The sequence below is a fragment of the Strigops habroptila genome, chromosome 11 (assembly GCF_004027225.2).
Source record: "Strigops habroptila isolate Jane chromosome 11, bStrHab1.2.pri, whole genome shotgun sequence".
NCBI classification, from domain to species: Eukaryota; Metazoa; Chordata; class Aves; order Psittaciformes; family Psittacidae; genus Strigops; species Strigops habroptila.
Window position 1 is genome coordinate 5,870,430 of NC_046360.1, and position 15,685 is coordinate 5,886,114.

General features: G+C 38.9%; 1 protein-coding gene across 1 annotated transcript in view; it reads left to right on the forward strand.

The window, feature by feature from the left end:
• The window catches only part of ADGRD1 (adhesion G protein-coupled receptor D1), a 144,702-nt gene that overhangs the window by 90,580 nt on the left and 38,437 nt on the right, over nt 1–15,685 (forward strand). The window contains exons 17-19 of the mRNA XM_030501989.1: nt 2,358–2,461; nt 5,241–5,352; nt 11,820–11,973. Of these exons, the coding sequence (XP_030357849.1) occupies nt 2,358–2,461; nt 5,241–5,352; nt 11,820–11,973 (370 nt within the window). The remainder of the gene's footprint in view (nt 1–2,357; nt 2,462–5,240; nt 5,353–11,819; nt 11,974–15,685) is intronic.

Sequence of the window (15,685 nt, forward strand, 5' to 3'; positions counted from 1 at the left end):
TAATATAGGCTCCACTTGGGAGAATTTGATGGATGTGTTGTCTTGCCATGCAGGGATTTCTGGAGGAAGACTGAGCTAAAACCCGAAGAAAGACAGTCTTAGAGGCATGTTAGTTATGATAGAAATTAGTCAGAAAAAGCTGTTTGTGTGATTATCTTCTATTAGATTATTATGGAAAAAAACAGGCTTTGACTTTTGCCCATTTCCACTAGATGGATCCCCCCTGTATCTTCTGTACTTGTACGTGGTCGTAAGACATTACCTTTCCTTTGCATATGTTGCCTGCCTTTGCCAATGCAAACACTGAGATAGACCAGTCTAAATCTAAATGAGCACTGAGGAGCTTTGACTTCTGTAGGGAGCGTTTTCTGGCTGCAGACGTCGATGGCTAAAGGAGTGAAAGAAAGCTTTGAATTGCTGGGAAATACTGATTTCAGAGTGACTTGAAGCTGGAAAAGCTTCCTCTGCTCCCCTCCTCCTTTTGTACAACTACAAGCCAGCGGTAGGAAGAGAAGGGGATGTGTATTGGAGCAATCGGGAAATAAGGTCCATGCATTTTGGACTTGAATATCCCTGATGAGGAAATAACTTCTAAACTGCACAATTTACCACACAAGTTATTCCTGTTTCAGGAATAACCTGTGAAGAATGGCTATACGTGGCTTCTCTAGGGAATGAGGGATGATAGGAACTCTTTTGTGGAAATTATATGGACCTTTTAAGCTGGTCCAGCCCACAGAACCCTTTTGTGTCTGTAATTGATGCTACCCGAGTCAGGGAAAAAGAAATGTGACTTTGCCTGAAAGAGAAAAAATACTGAAGAGCTGCATCATATTTCCTAGGAACTGTAACACCATAGCAACAGTTGTCTTTCAGTGCTGCTGCTGCATCGCTTAGTAGTTCTGATCGCTCAGTGAGCCACAGTCTATTCTGCTGTAAAACTTCCTGTGTGTGAGCTGGTACCACTGGCAGATAATTACCAGGAAAATATATATTTACAACACATCGGTTTTGTCTGTAATTTAGATGATTTTTTTTCCTCATACTACATGCCATGCTGATTCTCTCCTTTAAAAGGAATTTTAATGGGAAGTTTATTGCTAGAACTGGTTGTATTTGATTAATGAAATAGTTTGTTTAGGGGGGAATTTTTATTGTGTGTGTGAAAAATAATAGAAAATCCAAAGCAGTGAGAAAAATTACTTTTTATTAGAGTTACTGTAAAAAAACAATTGGAAGATGCATTGTTCCTTTCAGTATTTTTCAAAATAAATATATATTTTGAATGAGTTTTCAGCTAGGAGTTTAATTTATAGCAAATAGACATTGAAATAAAAACATAGTATTTCAAACAACAACATTACAACTTTTTGATTGAACACTTTTTAATGTTCAGTTTCTGAAAATGTCAATTCCATCCTGATTCAGGTCAGAAAAAATGTTTGAAAATTCTTCTGAGATGACAAAACTTTTTCCTGCCTATCTCTGTTCTCCTTATTATACAGTAATACTGCCTGGCTCCCTTTGTTTGGGCGTGGCTTTTTTGTCATTCATTTATGAGAAGTTTCATGGAAAATTAAAGCAGACTTTCTGATTAGTTGAAGATGAATAGTCAAAACACATTTTGTGTGTCGTCCCCCCCTCCCCGGATCTATCCAGGTTATAACATATGTCTGAGTGGCGGGCACTGTGGAGGTTAAATGTTCATGACAACTGAATTACTTCTACAAAAGGTGCCTGTAGATACAAGCAGAGGCTGAGACGAGAGGTTTACACTCCAACTGCCCATGCTGGGTCTTTTCTGTGATTTTCCATTCTGTAGATGTCAGTCCAGCTCCTTCAACAGGCACCGAAAACATGACACATTAAACAAAACAAGTGGGCTATAAATGGCCTGTGATTTATGCGTTATCTTGACTTGTCAGTTCTCACTGCTGTGAAGCACTTCTGGTATTTGCACAATGATGTAAATTATTGCAGCATGAGAGCATTAGCAAAGTGCCCTGCGAGTTGTGAAAGATCTCTTTGCTGACATGGTTTGTTCAGCCAATAAACTGCACTGATCTCAGGCTTGACAATATCACAGCAGCAGAGAGACTAACTTATTCTGAGGAAATACTCATTAATGAAATAAAAGAGAGAACCAAAATGCCATCGGCTTGTAGATGCTCTGGCTGTGTGACTGAGTTTGGAGTTGGCTCTTCATTTCCTGTGTTAGAATAATTGTGAATATTAGTGCTTGTATGGGCAGATGGAGGAGGAAATGCTAGAGGCGGGGGGCTGACCTGTGGTCCTGTAGTGTAATAAATCAATTAATAGTTTTTACTCTGTGGTTTGTTTTTTTTCTTTGTGTACAGCTAACAAGAGAACACCAGGTGGCCCTCTCCTCCATCACTTACATTGGCTGTGCTCTGTCCATCTTCTGCTTGACGATCACCCTGGTCACATTTGCTATATTGTCGTGAGTAATTTTAACTTAATACCTGCTGAATAACTGTCATGCTGAGAGCCAGCAGTGCATTTCAGGCCACTGGCTGGCATCTCTGCAGTTGCTCAGGATAAAACAAAGCTATTAATTCTACCAGTTTTCTTAATTAGATTCTGCACATGTATTTGTAACGGTTGGTTATTTCTAAATTACTTTCATTTCCTGAAATGGGTGGTCTTTATATAGTAAGCTATTTCCATCCTATGAGGGATTTTTGGAAGTTTTTTAAATCCTCCATGCTTTGCTATAGTTCAGGAATCTTGCAAGGAGGCTTTAGGAGGGCTTGGTCTGGAGCTCAAAGCAAATACCGTATGAACAAGGACTGCAGGATCACCACCTCTTCTCACCTCCTACAAACACCTTTGGATTGCTTGCTCTATGCAATTGGTACTTCTGCTTTTCAGCTGTCTTGTCTGTAAGGCAGTGTGTTTTTCCCCAGAAGGGAAAGCTTGGTAGGCGTCAGCTGTCTCACTTTTGTTTCATACAGGTTGTACACAATTACATCATATAACCCGTATTTCTTTTCAAGTACCTTGCTATTCTCTTTTAGGCTAGTTTTCTGATGTGCTACTTTAGTAGGATGAAGGACACTATAGCCAGTGTGAAATTCGCTTCATGGCTTATGTTTAAATCCTCTGAAGCCTCCTGCTTGTATCATGGCAGCCCTTTCGAGGCATCTCTCACTGGGAAGGTTTTCTGCCGCAGGGCACGTAGGGGTCTTTATGCCTGTCTGTATTTCAGTAGTGACAACTGAGTTTGAGGCCCAGCTAAGCTTGATACAAACATTTTTGAAAAAGTGTTCGTAGAGGTTTCTGTCTAAATAACAAATAGAAGACCTGTCAAAGGGTGAAGTAAATTGTCTGAGGTTGCGCAGCAGACTGGGAGCACAGCGAGGAATAGGATTCTTGTTTCCTTTTGGACACTAAATCATGTTCTTCCTGCTCTAGAGTTCAAGTTGTGATTTCTGTGCCTAAGCATGTCTTTTGGACATCCTGCTAGGAGGCCAGTTTCTAGGAAAAAGGTCTTGCTGAAACCCAGTAAACTGATTGCAGTGTGTGTTTGTTCCAAAACCCATATTATTTCCAAGTCTCAAGACCTCTGTTGGTCATACTTGGATTAAGTGCATAACGCATGGCAAAATCCACTCTAAATAAGCCCCACATCTGCCTATCTGGCATTGCGCTGTTGGCACGTTTAGGCTAAGGGGAATGATCTGCTCCATTTTTGTCTGAGTGCAAAACTGGGTGTTGTAGTGCTTAGAAAGGAAAAAAGAGCAAGAGGAGATGGTATTGCTGCAGCAGGGCTGAAAAATCCTCAAGAAACTGGAGGCAAACAGACTTGGAAGGAGAGCTTGACTGTCACAGGTTAAGCACCCCACCTACGTACCGGATCATTCAAACTGCCAATTAAAAATAATTTGATTAGGTTTTCAGTGGAGAGCAGGGCCTCATTAAACAGCTGAAGTGAAATTTTGCAATGTAGTGTTAGATGACCATGAGGTAAGTGGAGAGGAATCTGGCAAGTTCTTTGCTACTCTGAGTACTGGCAATGACGGCCACTTCCCAGGAGGGCAGTCCTGCTTGCCTTCTGGGTAACAATGTTCCAGTTTGCAGCTACATGAAGTTCCTTATTAGAAAGTCACTGGCACCAGGCCGCACAACCTGTCTCTTTGAATTACCTTCCGGACATCAATACTTCTTGTCGTCTCCCTCTTCACTCCCTTCTAATGGAGAACTGGCTACACTTGTGCTGGAAGAGCCGCGCTGACAGAACACCACTGTCTGCACTGTCCAGCCTGTGCCACCCTGATGCAGGGGACATGCACGATGTGTCACCAGTGGTTGCAAAAGTCATCACTATCCAGTGTGATACAACAAAAAGATGGGAGCATGTACTGTTGTGTGGAAGAAGCACTGCTATTCACACAGCCAAACAGCCCAGGTCTCCTGGAATGATTAAAGTTGATGGTAGGGGCTGGCAGGTAGTATGGATTGAAATAGAAAACCTGTTATCACTAGTACTGTTCTTTTTTTAAAGTGAAGAATAAAATTATGCAAAAGGCCCATAATGTTCAGATAAATGTTTTTGTTTGTTTTCCACTTCCCATTTCTGGATGAGAACAGGAACACGAGGTCGGAAGGCTCCCAGGAAAGCATGTTCTTGTCAGCTTTCCAGCTGCTTTTTGCAAAACCAAGAGAGATATGTTTGCATGATGTTGTAATCAAGGTCAGGTCTCTGTCAAGATAGGCACTACCCATCTGCATCAGTAGCTATAGTTCCTGTGCTCAGAAGCTGATAATAGTAAAGTCATAATTGTAACCAATGTCTTTTCACATTCCCTTTTTTCTAATGCAGGCAAATACTAACAAAATAAAACCAGAAACTTTGGGACAGTATGTGTTAGATGGTGCAAGACAGTGTGCTTTCTGTGAGGTGCATATCTGACTTCCTTGACAGCGCAGCAGCATTCAGGATCAAGCCCTTTGTTAATATCTATCACAAGTCATCAGCAGAGCTAGTTAACATGCAAATTGGTCTTTCTGCTGTCTTCAGAATGGCAGAGAATGTCATAGAATCAAATAAACCAGTCAGGTACCACTCCATTCTAGTGGAAGGTGTGCTCAAAAGCCATCAGGATAACCCTCACCAGAAGGAATGACCAAAAGCCAATCAAAATGCTTGCTGATAACTCACAAGTACATTTGTGCTTCTTGGAATATTGTTTTATTCATGTTTTTCTATCTTCTGCCAGGTCTGTCAGCACTATTCGCAACCAGCGCTATCATATCCATGCCAACCTGTCCTTTGCTGTCTTGGTGGCTCAGATCCTGCTTCTCACGAGCTTTCAGTTCAGCCCTGGAACAGTAAGTCTTAAAAAGAGCGATTGTGGGTTTTGCAGGGCACCTCCATGGAATGAATGCCACATGCCACATGCAAGAAAGTGTCTTGCAAGTGACATCTCCTATTTTTAATATGCGTTAGCCAAAAACGACATCTTACAACACTGGATACAGCCTTCTGTGCATCCAGATAGTGTTATCATGGTATCTGGCCGTGTCTGGATGTTTGCAAACTGAAAGCGATACACACCCATCATATCACCATCAAAATCTGCACAGTGATGGAGAATGTTTCAGTTGTGTATTCAGATGGCATGGCTGACTTCTGCCTGGAGTAGTTTTGATTTCTCTCATCCATTCTCTGTGCTGAAAAGTGTAGGAATTCTGTGTTGAAGAAAATGGTATTAATTTTGTATTTCGGTAAGGTATTTGTATTTCTGTTACAGTTTTGGGTTGGTGTGGGGAGGGGTATTGTTTTTTTAATTGTCTGTTCTCTGCTATGGTACAGTTTGCCCTTTTTTCCACGTTAAAAAGTCATCTTATTCTTGTTGGAAGGTAATGAGCTTCCTGATGGAGCTGTGGCAATTTATTCTGCTTTCTTGGAGAGCAAACCAGTCTTTGTTTTTTTTGTACATGAAGTTTTATTTGTGTGGTAGAATATGCTGTTTTTCTGAAAAGCAGATCTGTTGATCATGATCTCTGCTCTAGAGATTTAGATGATTTTTAAGTATCATTCATGTGTATTTGACCTGAGTAATAATCAGTGAGAAAGGCAATAGGAACTACTGCTTAATTAGCCAGAGGTGGCAGAAAGCATTATTTCTATTTAAGAGTTTAATCCAACATCCTCAGTACTGTAAACCATGTATATGCTTCCCTAGGCATTTAAGGCAACCATCTGAGCAAATGACAAATACCTTCCTATTGCATATGTGGTACTGAAACACTATGCGTGTATCGATCACATAGATCAGAACTTGAAATTACAGATTGATTTTATGGATAGGGTGGGAATTCCTTATGCAGAGTATCATTAAAACTGTCATCTAAACCAGCTGGCTTAGATTAAGACAAATATGCCAAGTTAACAGTATTACATACCAGTAAACCCAGTTTGTTTCCACCCTTGTGTTTAAAAAATGCTACTTAAAGTAACATCAGGTCTGTTGATTGGAAGTGCCACCTGCCAAAAAGAAGAAAGAAAACGTGATTTTAAAATAATCTTCTGGTGTGCTTGGTTTTTGTGATGGTCAAACCCTGGCTCCTTTGGTGACCAGCTGTTTCTCCATCTGACTTTTCACAAGCAGTGAGCAGTTTCTATTAATTTTTGATTCTTTTTATTCTAAGTACAATAAATAAGAGGTTTGCACACTCTTCAGTTTGCCAATACAACACTTACTTAAATTTATTTTCAGCTCAGATGGGATCCCTTGAATTTCTGTTATGTTTATAAGTAACAGTAATGTCTGGTTTTACATAGCCTATTTTTACCTGAGGATCTAAAAGCACTTTGTAGAACGAAGTTAAGTTCATGCTCTTTTGCTGTTTAACATTCATGTAGGTCCTGAATGAGTAAGATAATGTGCAAGGGAGAAAATGCTAGGGAATGGTTTATAAGGAAATGAAATGGAGACAGTGGAGAGCAGGAAAAGATACTACTTGAAACTGAAGACAATGGAAACCAGGCATTAAAATAATCCTCTCCAAGTATAGAGCTAAATCTCTTTAGAACGAACATAGACTTGAGGGCAATAAAACATTCACTCAGCATAACAGGGTGTCTTATTCTCAGTTTTTCGTTTTTCATCCAACTGAGTCACCTCAGATAACATGTAAAAGCCTCTTTACACTTTATCAGGGCCTGCATCACCTCCAGTCTGTTAAAATACTGTGAAATGCTAGTTGTTTCCTGTTTTCAGTTGGATGTAGGTGAAGCCCATGTTCCCCAGAGATGTGTCCCAGTGTCCACTTACATTTATCATATGCCTTGGCCACACAGAGATGTCCTGCTTGTTTAGTTAAGCTTGTGGAATGCTGACATAGACTGAAGTTACAGTTTAATAGGTGCATATTTTAATTTATCTTAAACCGGTTCAAGACTTATTTAAATTGAAAGTAAAATTAAATTGAAAGTTAAATTGAAACAGCAGCACCCAGAAAGCAAGACCTGTTTTATGGCACAAGCTTTCCGAAGTGAAACACTCATCTACAGAAAATTTGGACCCAAGGGGTTATAAAAACGGTGTACAAAGTGAAACACTTCAGAAACAGACTCCATGGATATTTCAGCCCTCTCTCCTCTGTAACAGAAGGAATTGTAGGGCACAATACCGTAAAGATCTTAAAGCTGAAAAGCACGATGTACATACTGCCTGCTGAACCTTTGTTTTTATTGTTGTAACCTCTTGGGATCAGGGGTCTTGTGATTCATCCTTTTGTTAGTCTTCTGTCCTTGCCTTGTGCATGCTCTGTTCTCGCTAGCTCTGACATCAGTTTTAATACCTTTAAATGCTGCTTTAATTGGACTGCTAAATGGTATTTTACAAAAACAGGGAGGCAGTATTTACACTAGAAGGTGTAAATTTGTCAGTATTCTGCTTCTGCCAAAGAAACTTCTAGTGTATCTAGTGCTAAACAGTTTATAAGTGCCCTTGCTTGAGAGAGGACAAGTGGTACCAGTTTGTGTTAGGAAATACAATGCAATAGGGAACAGCACTGTGGAAACAGGCCCTGAACTGACATCACTTTCTTGTATCACTGCCTTTAGATGCTCCATCATTTCCCATCTCCATCTCTAGGGTTATTTAGCTTTTGATTTCAGATACGGCATACAGTAATTCCAAATGTATTACTAATAACTTAGAATTTATAGTGCAGCAATTTTCCTTTTGTAGAGTGGGAGTAATTTTTAACCACAGAACTCCATTGCCAAGAACAGGAATTTGGTCTTTATAATGTATCCAAAACCTTTTTTTTTTTTTTTATTTTATTTTATATTTAAAAGCTGGTCCTTGATACCTAACATCAGTAATGCTAAACCACTAGTCCTAAATGATCATGGTATATTCTGGGAAGGCAATTATTCCTGAAACTAGGGTATCTTTTTACTAGAGAAATCAAGTATCTTCACACACAGCATTTTCTTCCTATTCTGACAAGTCCCTAAGATATATTTGCTATCCATGTGCCTGTCTCATGACTTCCCTTAGACTTTCAGCATCAGATGGATTTCTTTCTTCAGAGAGGTTTGCTGCCTAGTTACTCTCTGCTATAAATTAGAGAGTCTTTTGTTTTTAACAGAATGCTAAACAGAGGTGTCCATTTAAAAATAATTAATGATCAACATTTCTTCAGGCTAAGAAGGCATTCCAAAGACCTGAGTGCATGTTTATGGGAGCAAGTGAAGTATTATTTAGACATAGGAAAATGGAAATTGAAGTAGAATGTGTTAGGCACCATTGTGTTTTTCCAGCACAACTAGAAAGTTTAATGTGTCTACTATTTGCAGTTCTGCATCAGTGTATTGATCTGTTTCTCACTCAGTACTCTTGCATGGCATTGCTTCAACCACTTTGAAATAGAAATATGAAATGAGCTACTTTTGTTTATGATATATGTAGATGCATAAATTCAAGACTCTGTATCAAAGCAGCATATAGATTGCAGGGAAGGACGTTTTCAGAAGGGTTCTGTATAATGCAATAAGATTGCCACTTGAGAGCACTACTGTAAGTTGAATGTATGCAAATTTACCCATCTGTTTTAAGACTGTCCTCAGTAAACAAGCAACTCCTATTTTCTGAGAGGCCTTTCTGAGAGTCTGCTTGACTTTCTCAACAACTATAAGATGATGTGCCTTGCTTCTGGATGGACTGATTTTTCTGTTTCCACAGACTCACAAGTAGTCAACTGTAAGAGTAACAGTAATGAGATCTGCCTTTTTACAGGCAGTCTACTAAAAGTAGTGTGCATCGTATGACACAGCAAGGGAGCCCTGCTTATTTGTAATATGTGAAGTCTCAGCTTTTCTGCCTTTTTCAAGAAGGCAATCCCATCATTTAAGAGTATCTTCAAAGTAATAATTAAGGCACAAATACAGAATGAGTAGCACCTTTGCTATGGACTCCTGTAAAAAAAATCTGCAACTCGGTATTAAACAAAATTATAGATAGGACAGTCTCCTGCTGTTTCACAGTGTTTTATTTTTCTGCTGTTTCGTAATTCTTATTGTTTGGCTACCTAAAAATTGGAAAGTATCCATTTGGCAGAACTAGCTTGTAGGGCAGCTTTATGTTGCATTTATATTTTCATGAACTAATCTTCTGGTAGGAATCAAAAGGCATTAAAATGGATTTCACAGCCTTATAAAATTAACAGGAAAGGTTTTTACAGTTTTTGTCAATAAGCAGATCTGTTTTAGTTATATGTCACCAAGCACTGCGAAATACTACAACACTTGCAGATCTTACTTTCCATGAGTTAAAGCCAAGTTATTGCTTTTTAATACATCTAGTTACAGCGGATTTGCATTAGAATGTCCTTGCACTAGTAAGTAGAAGTAGCTGACTACAAGTGGGAAGGTATGGGAAAGCTTCAAGTTTCATTATACGAGCAAGTCCCAACATTTTAATTTTCATTAGTGTACAAAATCCCAAACCATCAACAGAAAGAATAAATGCCACCACAGGGCAGCTAAGCTAATGCAGCAAAGAGAACTGATGATTAACATCTGAAGATCACTGTAGCAGGAGAGCAAACTGGTTCATACAGGTAATGCTGTTGCAGCACACAGACTGCATCTGCCTGGATACCTGACTGTGACTTGACAAGGAAGGGAAACTTTGGAGAGGTAAAAACAAGTCTTCCCATTTACATGGACTGCATGGAAGCAACCCCTCTGAAATTCTGTAGGTGTCACAGAAGGGATGTTCCAACCACCGAGCAGAATGACCGTCATCAGTATGCTGCAAGATGCGAAACAGATATAGCTGGGACTCGTTCCAAGAGCGTGTTTAAAGTGTGCCTTAACTGAAAGCAAACCAAACAAGGTTATCTTGTGGTAAAATCATTGGCACTCACATCTGTTCAATTACCGCACGATGAGCGAAACCACTTGTGGTGAGACATCCTCGAAAAGCAATTAGCGGGGAAAGGAGAATGTGCTGTGTGAATACGTGAGGAGTGGGGAAGAAGAAAGGATTAGGTTTTCCTATTCTTGTAAGGTAGGTTGATAGGAGACTTAGAGAAAAAAATAAAGATCTCTTTGCAGAGCAACTTAAGGAAAAGCCATGTCTTAAGCCCAGACTGCGTTATCTGTAGCCCACAGTAAGCACTGAGGTGGGTGTAAACAGGACTCAAGAAGATGTTTTTACTTCTTGCTGCATTGCCTTAGTCATGGATTCCTCTTTTTTGGGGCACTTCAAAACATGTTACAGTTTAAATTGAAACAGTCTAGTTTACACCAGGTGGACTCACTTTCTAGGTAATATTATTCTGTTGCTTAAACTTTCCTATTAGCTGCTATTTCCAGAATCTTGATAGCACATAGCGAATAAAGGACAATCAAGGAATATTTGAATTATCTGAAAACTTTGGGTTCTTTGTCTTAATCACTAGATGTATTCTTGCCAAATATGACTTCATATACAGCTGGTACATCAGACTGTGGGAAAATGGGAATTCAAACAGGGGGACAGACTAGATACCTACTACAGAGCAATTAGGGCTCAAGAGCCAATGAAAGCTTGCTATCATTTCTTGAAATGTCTATATTAGTGTTGCTGATGGAAGAGCCTATGAGACTTTTACAGACTTTCTAACCAGGACAGACAGACACTGGAATACAATGAGATATAATTTGTGTGTTACCTTGTGTTTGATCTGAACAGAGAAGTAGGAAAGCCACATGGCGAGGTGCAACTGAAGAGCAGGTTCGACATGGTACCTCATTTTAAAATTTCCATGTTTTGCTCAAGCTTAACTGATCCACTGACTTTCTACCAGTTCTTTGTAGAAAATGAGGCATGAACTATGCTGGGGTTTCTACCACCACAGAGCAGGGAGCAAGGTAGAGAATAATGTTTGTATCCCCACTTCTTTGATTTTCCTACTTTCTTGTATTTATTGCAGGCTTAGCAACAGGATGTTGACCCTTTGGTTTTGAATTCTTAAATATTTTGTAGACTGTAGTAGGAGTGTTGTTCCTACTATTATAATCAGTTTGTATTATAATCAGTTTGGATTTCCATGTCGCATTTGGCAGTGGTTTTGGGGTGGGGTTTTTTTGTTTAAAGCTAAAAGGATGTGTTACTCTGAAGCTACCTGAAAATGCTCTAGAAAAAAGAAATTCTCAAGTGCTTTGTTTTTAAGCCTGTTTTACTCCAGAGATTTAACATTTAGCATGTAAATGTATACATAAAAAAAAAACAAACCAAAAATCAATGTGACTGCATTGCAGAGAAGTAATATATTAATTTTTGTTCTTAATTTAGGTGCCTTGCAAGATCTTGGCCATTCTTCTTCATTTTTTCTTCCTGAGTGCTTTTGCATGGATGCTGGTGGAAGGATTTCATCTTTACAGTATGGTGATCAAAGTATTCGGGTCAGAAGAGAGCAAGCACTTATATTATTATGGAATTGGATGGGGTAAGCATTTAGTAGCTGCTTGGTTTAAGTCTCCTCACAGTAGGACAAGATTATATTCAGAAGCATATGTAAAATTGCAATCTTATGACCATAGTTAGCCTTACTGAGAGTAGGTCTGTTGGATAAGAAAATGCATAATTTTTCTGACTGTAATCAGACTTTAAAGTATATAGCCTCTAAACCTAATTCCACTGCAGTAAATTCCATGACCTCACTAGGCCAGATCGGATCCTTAATTACTAAATCAATAGCAGAAGTATGGGAGGGAGGTCTCACTGCACTGGTATGTTCTTCTTCTGGTTCTCACTCACAATACTGGCTTATTCTAGTATTCTGCAAACCATACATAAAAAAATCAGCACAGTAGCACAGGGGTATCATAAGACTTCATAGGTGGATGTTTTGTGCTTTGAAATCATTAGATGAAAAAAGCTGCCCAGAGCCTCAGTGTTATGGTTAAGAATAAAAAAGTAGCACTATGACACAGGAACCTCACAGATACCACTTCACAGCTTTTTACATGCAGTAATGAAAGCGTAACCTGTGTGCGTACTGAGGAGTTGAAACTGAGTATTTTGTTGCAGACTCTTCACAAGAGATGAAAGCCGCTTGCTGTTACTGTCCTGGAAGTACAGCAATGATGCTTGACAAACCCCCACATTTAGAAGAAAATCTCTTACATTGAGCCAAAAGGAGAGATGTGAAAAGATAGCAAAGGAGTATCTATGTAATTACAGATAATTTCAAACTATGTTAAAACATGCATTATCTTTCTCCCCACAAATTCATTTTGAAGATGAATGAAAACCAATTATACCAATAATACAGATCTACTGCAGTCATAATGGAATATTTAATACCAATTGGCACTGTGCAGATCTGGGTGACAGTAATGCTGTTCACTTTTTTAGAGATATATATATACACATGGATACGTATTTCAACAGCTTCCTACTTGTCCTATTTTTTAATATGGCCTTTTTATTCTGTACATCATTCCTCTTCTGGGTTTAAAATCTCCTTGGCAGTTCTGTCTAAGGGCAATTTGATACATTCCTCTGGTGAACGTATCTGCTACACTGAGAAGCTTTCTTCTTTGCCCTCATGTTTCTCGTGACAAGTTCAGGCGTATCACGTACATGTGTCCTTACCTTGATTGCTTTTAAGGAATGACGAGTTTGCATGACAACAATATGCACCTTAAAGCTTCTGGTGCTGAAAACAGTTGAAACCTGTTTTGCTGAGTTTTCAGTCAAGCTGGGTAAAAGATCTCCCCCCTCTTTTCTTTTTTTTTCCCCTCCAAAACCACTACTCAAAACAGGCTAAGTGGAGTAATTAATCTCTTGCATGCACACAGACCCAAAAGTAAGAGAACCTAGACAGGCAGCGTTTAAAGACTTTGGAGGTTTGTAGATACTTTTGGATTCAGTGCTAAATGTAGATAAACCTGCTGATGTTAGAGAGGTTTCCTCTGGATTTATTTAATCCAGAGCTCATGGAATACAAATCCAAGTGGATCAAACTAAAAGAAAATGTTCTCGTAAGTCCCTGAGAACTCTTTCTCCTTCAGAAATATTATGTAAAAAGCCACAACAGTTAATAAAATAATTAAGAACTGGCATTTAATTCACTGGGGTATTTGTGTATAGCAGATGCCTTAATTAACTCAATTTATAATCAATCATTAATTACCTTATGAAAATAAATTAATTATTTAGATATGCTGCAATGCACCTTTACCCTTTTTTTCTGGCATTTTGTCTAAGGTTTATTTATTGTAAAATGGCAACAATCTACAAAGTGATTTAGAAGGCACGAGGATAAACATGGCATCTGACTGAGATATGACTAGTACTAAATGTTGCATTTTGCCTCCCTTTATTGCAATATGATTGCTACCACTCAATTAGTAGTAATTAGCACAATGTGTACATAGCCTATGGGTGCATAACCCAATGGGACGTTAAATGTGGTTACTAAAAAGTCTCTTCAGTGGTATTTTGAATAATGCTTTGGAGGATAATGCCTTAGGCCCAACAGTAGATGTATGGAGCAAAATACAGGAGGTACCAGCAGCAGAAGTTTCCATATCAGTTGTAGCAATGCTCTTCTTGGCAGGGTTTGTGTAACAAACCCGGTGGCAAGCTCTGTTTCTGAAACGTAGCAAAGCTGCTGTTTGAACAGATAGTGAAAGACATCATCCATATAACAGTAATACATTTCTGTGTGTAAACCTTTCAAAAGACCTTTTTTGCCAAGTATTTTAATTTTTGAAAGCACGTTCCAATTAATATTCTTACAGGGACTTGGAAAAAAATGTTTACTGAAATCCAGTAAATCTACACGTCACTGGGATAGTACTTTGTATTGCTTTATTTTTGCCATATAGCTCCAAGTATTTACATTTGAATTAAATGTTGAATTTCCTTAATCATACTTGACATCATGCCATTGCTGCAAGTGTGTCTAACCATCACTGAAGTAATCTAACAAGGCAAGTACATTCCAACTTGTTTATGTCTTGACAAGTATCAGGGCAACTTTCAGTCAACAGCACCGCAGCTCACTGGCTGGTATGTAACTCCAGTGCTTGTTCAGTTGGTAATAGGTGTTACTGAACAATGATGGTTTTAGAGATCTACCCTGCAGTGTTCATTACTTAAATGCTTAAAAGGACACCCAGGTTTGTCAGCTCCCAGCTTTCTCTTTTGTTAGCATACTGGCACTGAGTATGATTATAAATGTTTAGTTAGGGGTCAAGTGTCGGTATTGCCTTCAGCAGCAGTGTGTGCTCGTATTCTGTGGGGTAGTTTGGGTTGTCCTTTCATGGTCTTGATGAAAGTGCAATAGTTCTGTATAGTGCGTAAAGTTCCCACATCTAAATTGAAGACTTGCAAGGCTGGGGAAAGAGGCTAAAAACCTTTTGTCCTAGAATTATTTTGTTTGGCCTTAAAACGAGGGTAAGTTTGCATTGAATACAACTGTCAAAAGAAAGTTAAGCATTCTTGTCCCATCCTGAGACCATAATAGATATATATTTTCCAGTATCTCATAAAAGTGGATGTTTTTTTACACTTTGGCTTAGCTAATTGTTATACTGACCAAAGATGGTTGAAAGAAGTTGAAGATAAGGATGTCGCATCCATGTTAGTCAAAACAGGCAGCTTATTTCTTCACTCTTTGCTTTTAATTGAAGTGTGAATGCATTTGGCTTTTACAGTCTCGTAGGTGCTGGAATAATGACAGACCCCAGTCCTTAACTGAAAATCCCAGGCTCATAATTCTTATGTAAGCAGAGGCACTGGACTAGGTACATGTGTAAAAGCTTGCATCGTCGATATTAATGACAAGTTGAAACTTAAGGCAATGAGAGCAGATAGGATGAGGAACTCTACACTGAGTATCTCTGATCTTTGGAGAGATATTACTCCTGTAAAATGAATTTAACAGTAATCAGAGGCAGGATAGCAAATGTGCAGAGTTGATTGAAGTTCCTGTGTATTATCTTTAATCCCAAGGGTGCTGAAATTACCTCAAAGCCGGCAGTTGTCAGGAATTCAGAATTAGAGCAATTTGAAGAAGGTGATAATATCCTACCTTTAAAACCACCTTGAGATTGATTGAGGGGAAAAAATACTTTGTTGCCTTGGTGATTCAGCATAATACACACAGATTATTGTAGTAAAACTTTTCCCACCCACCCATCTGTAGG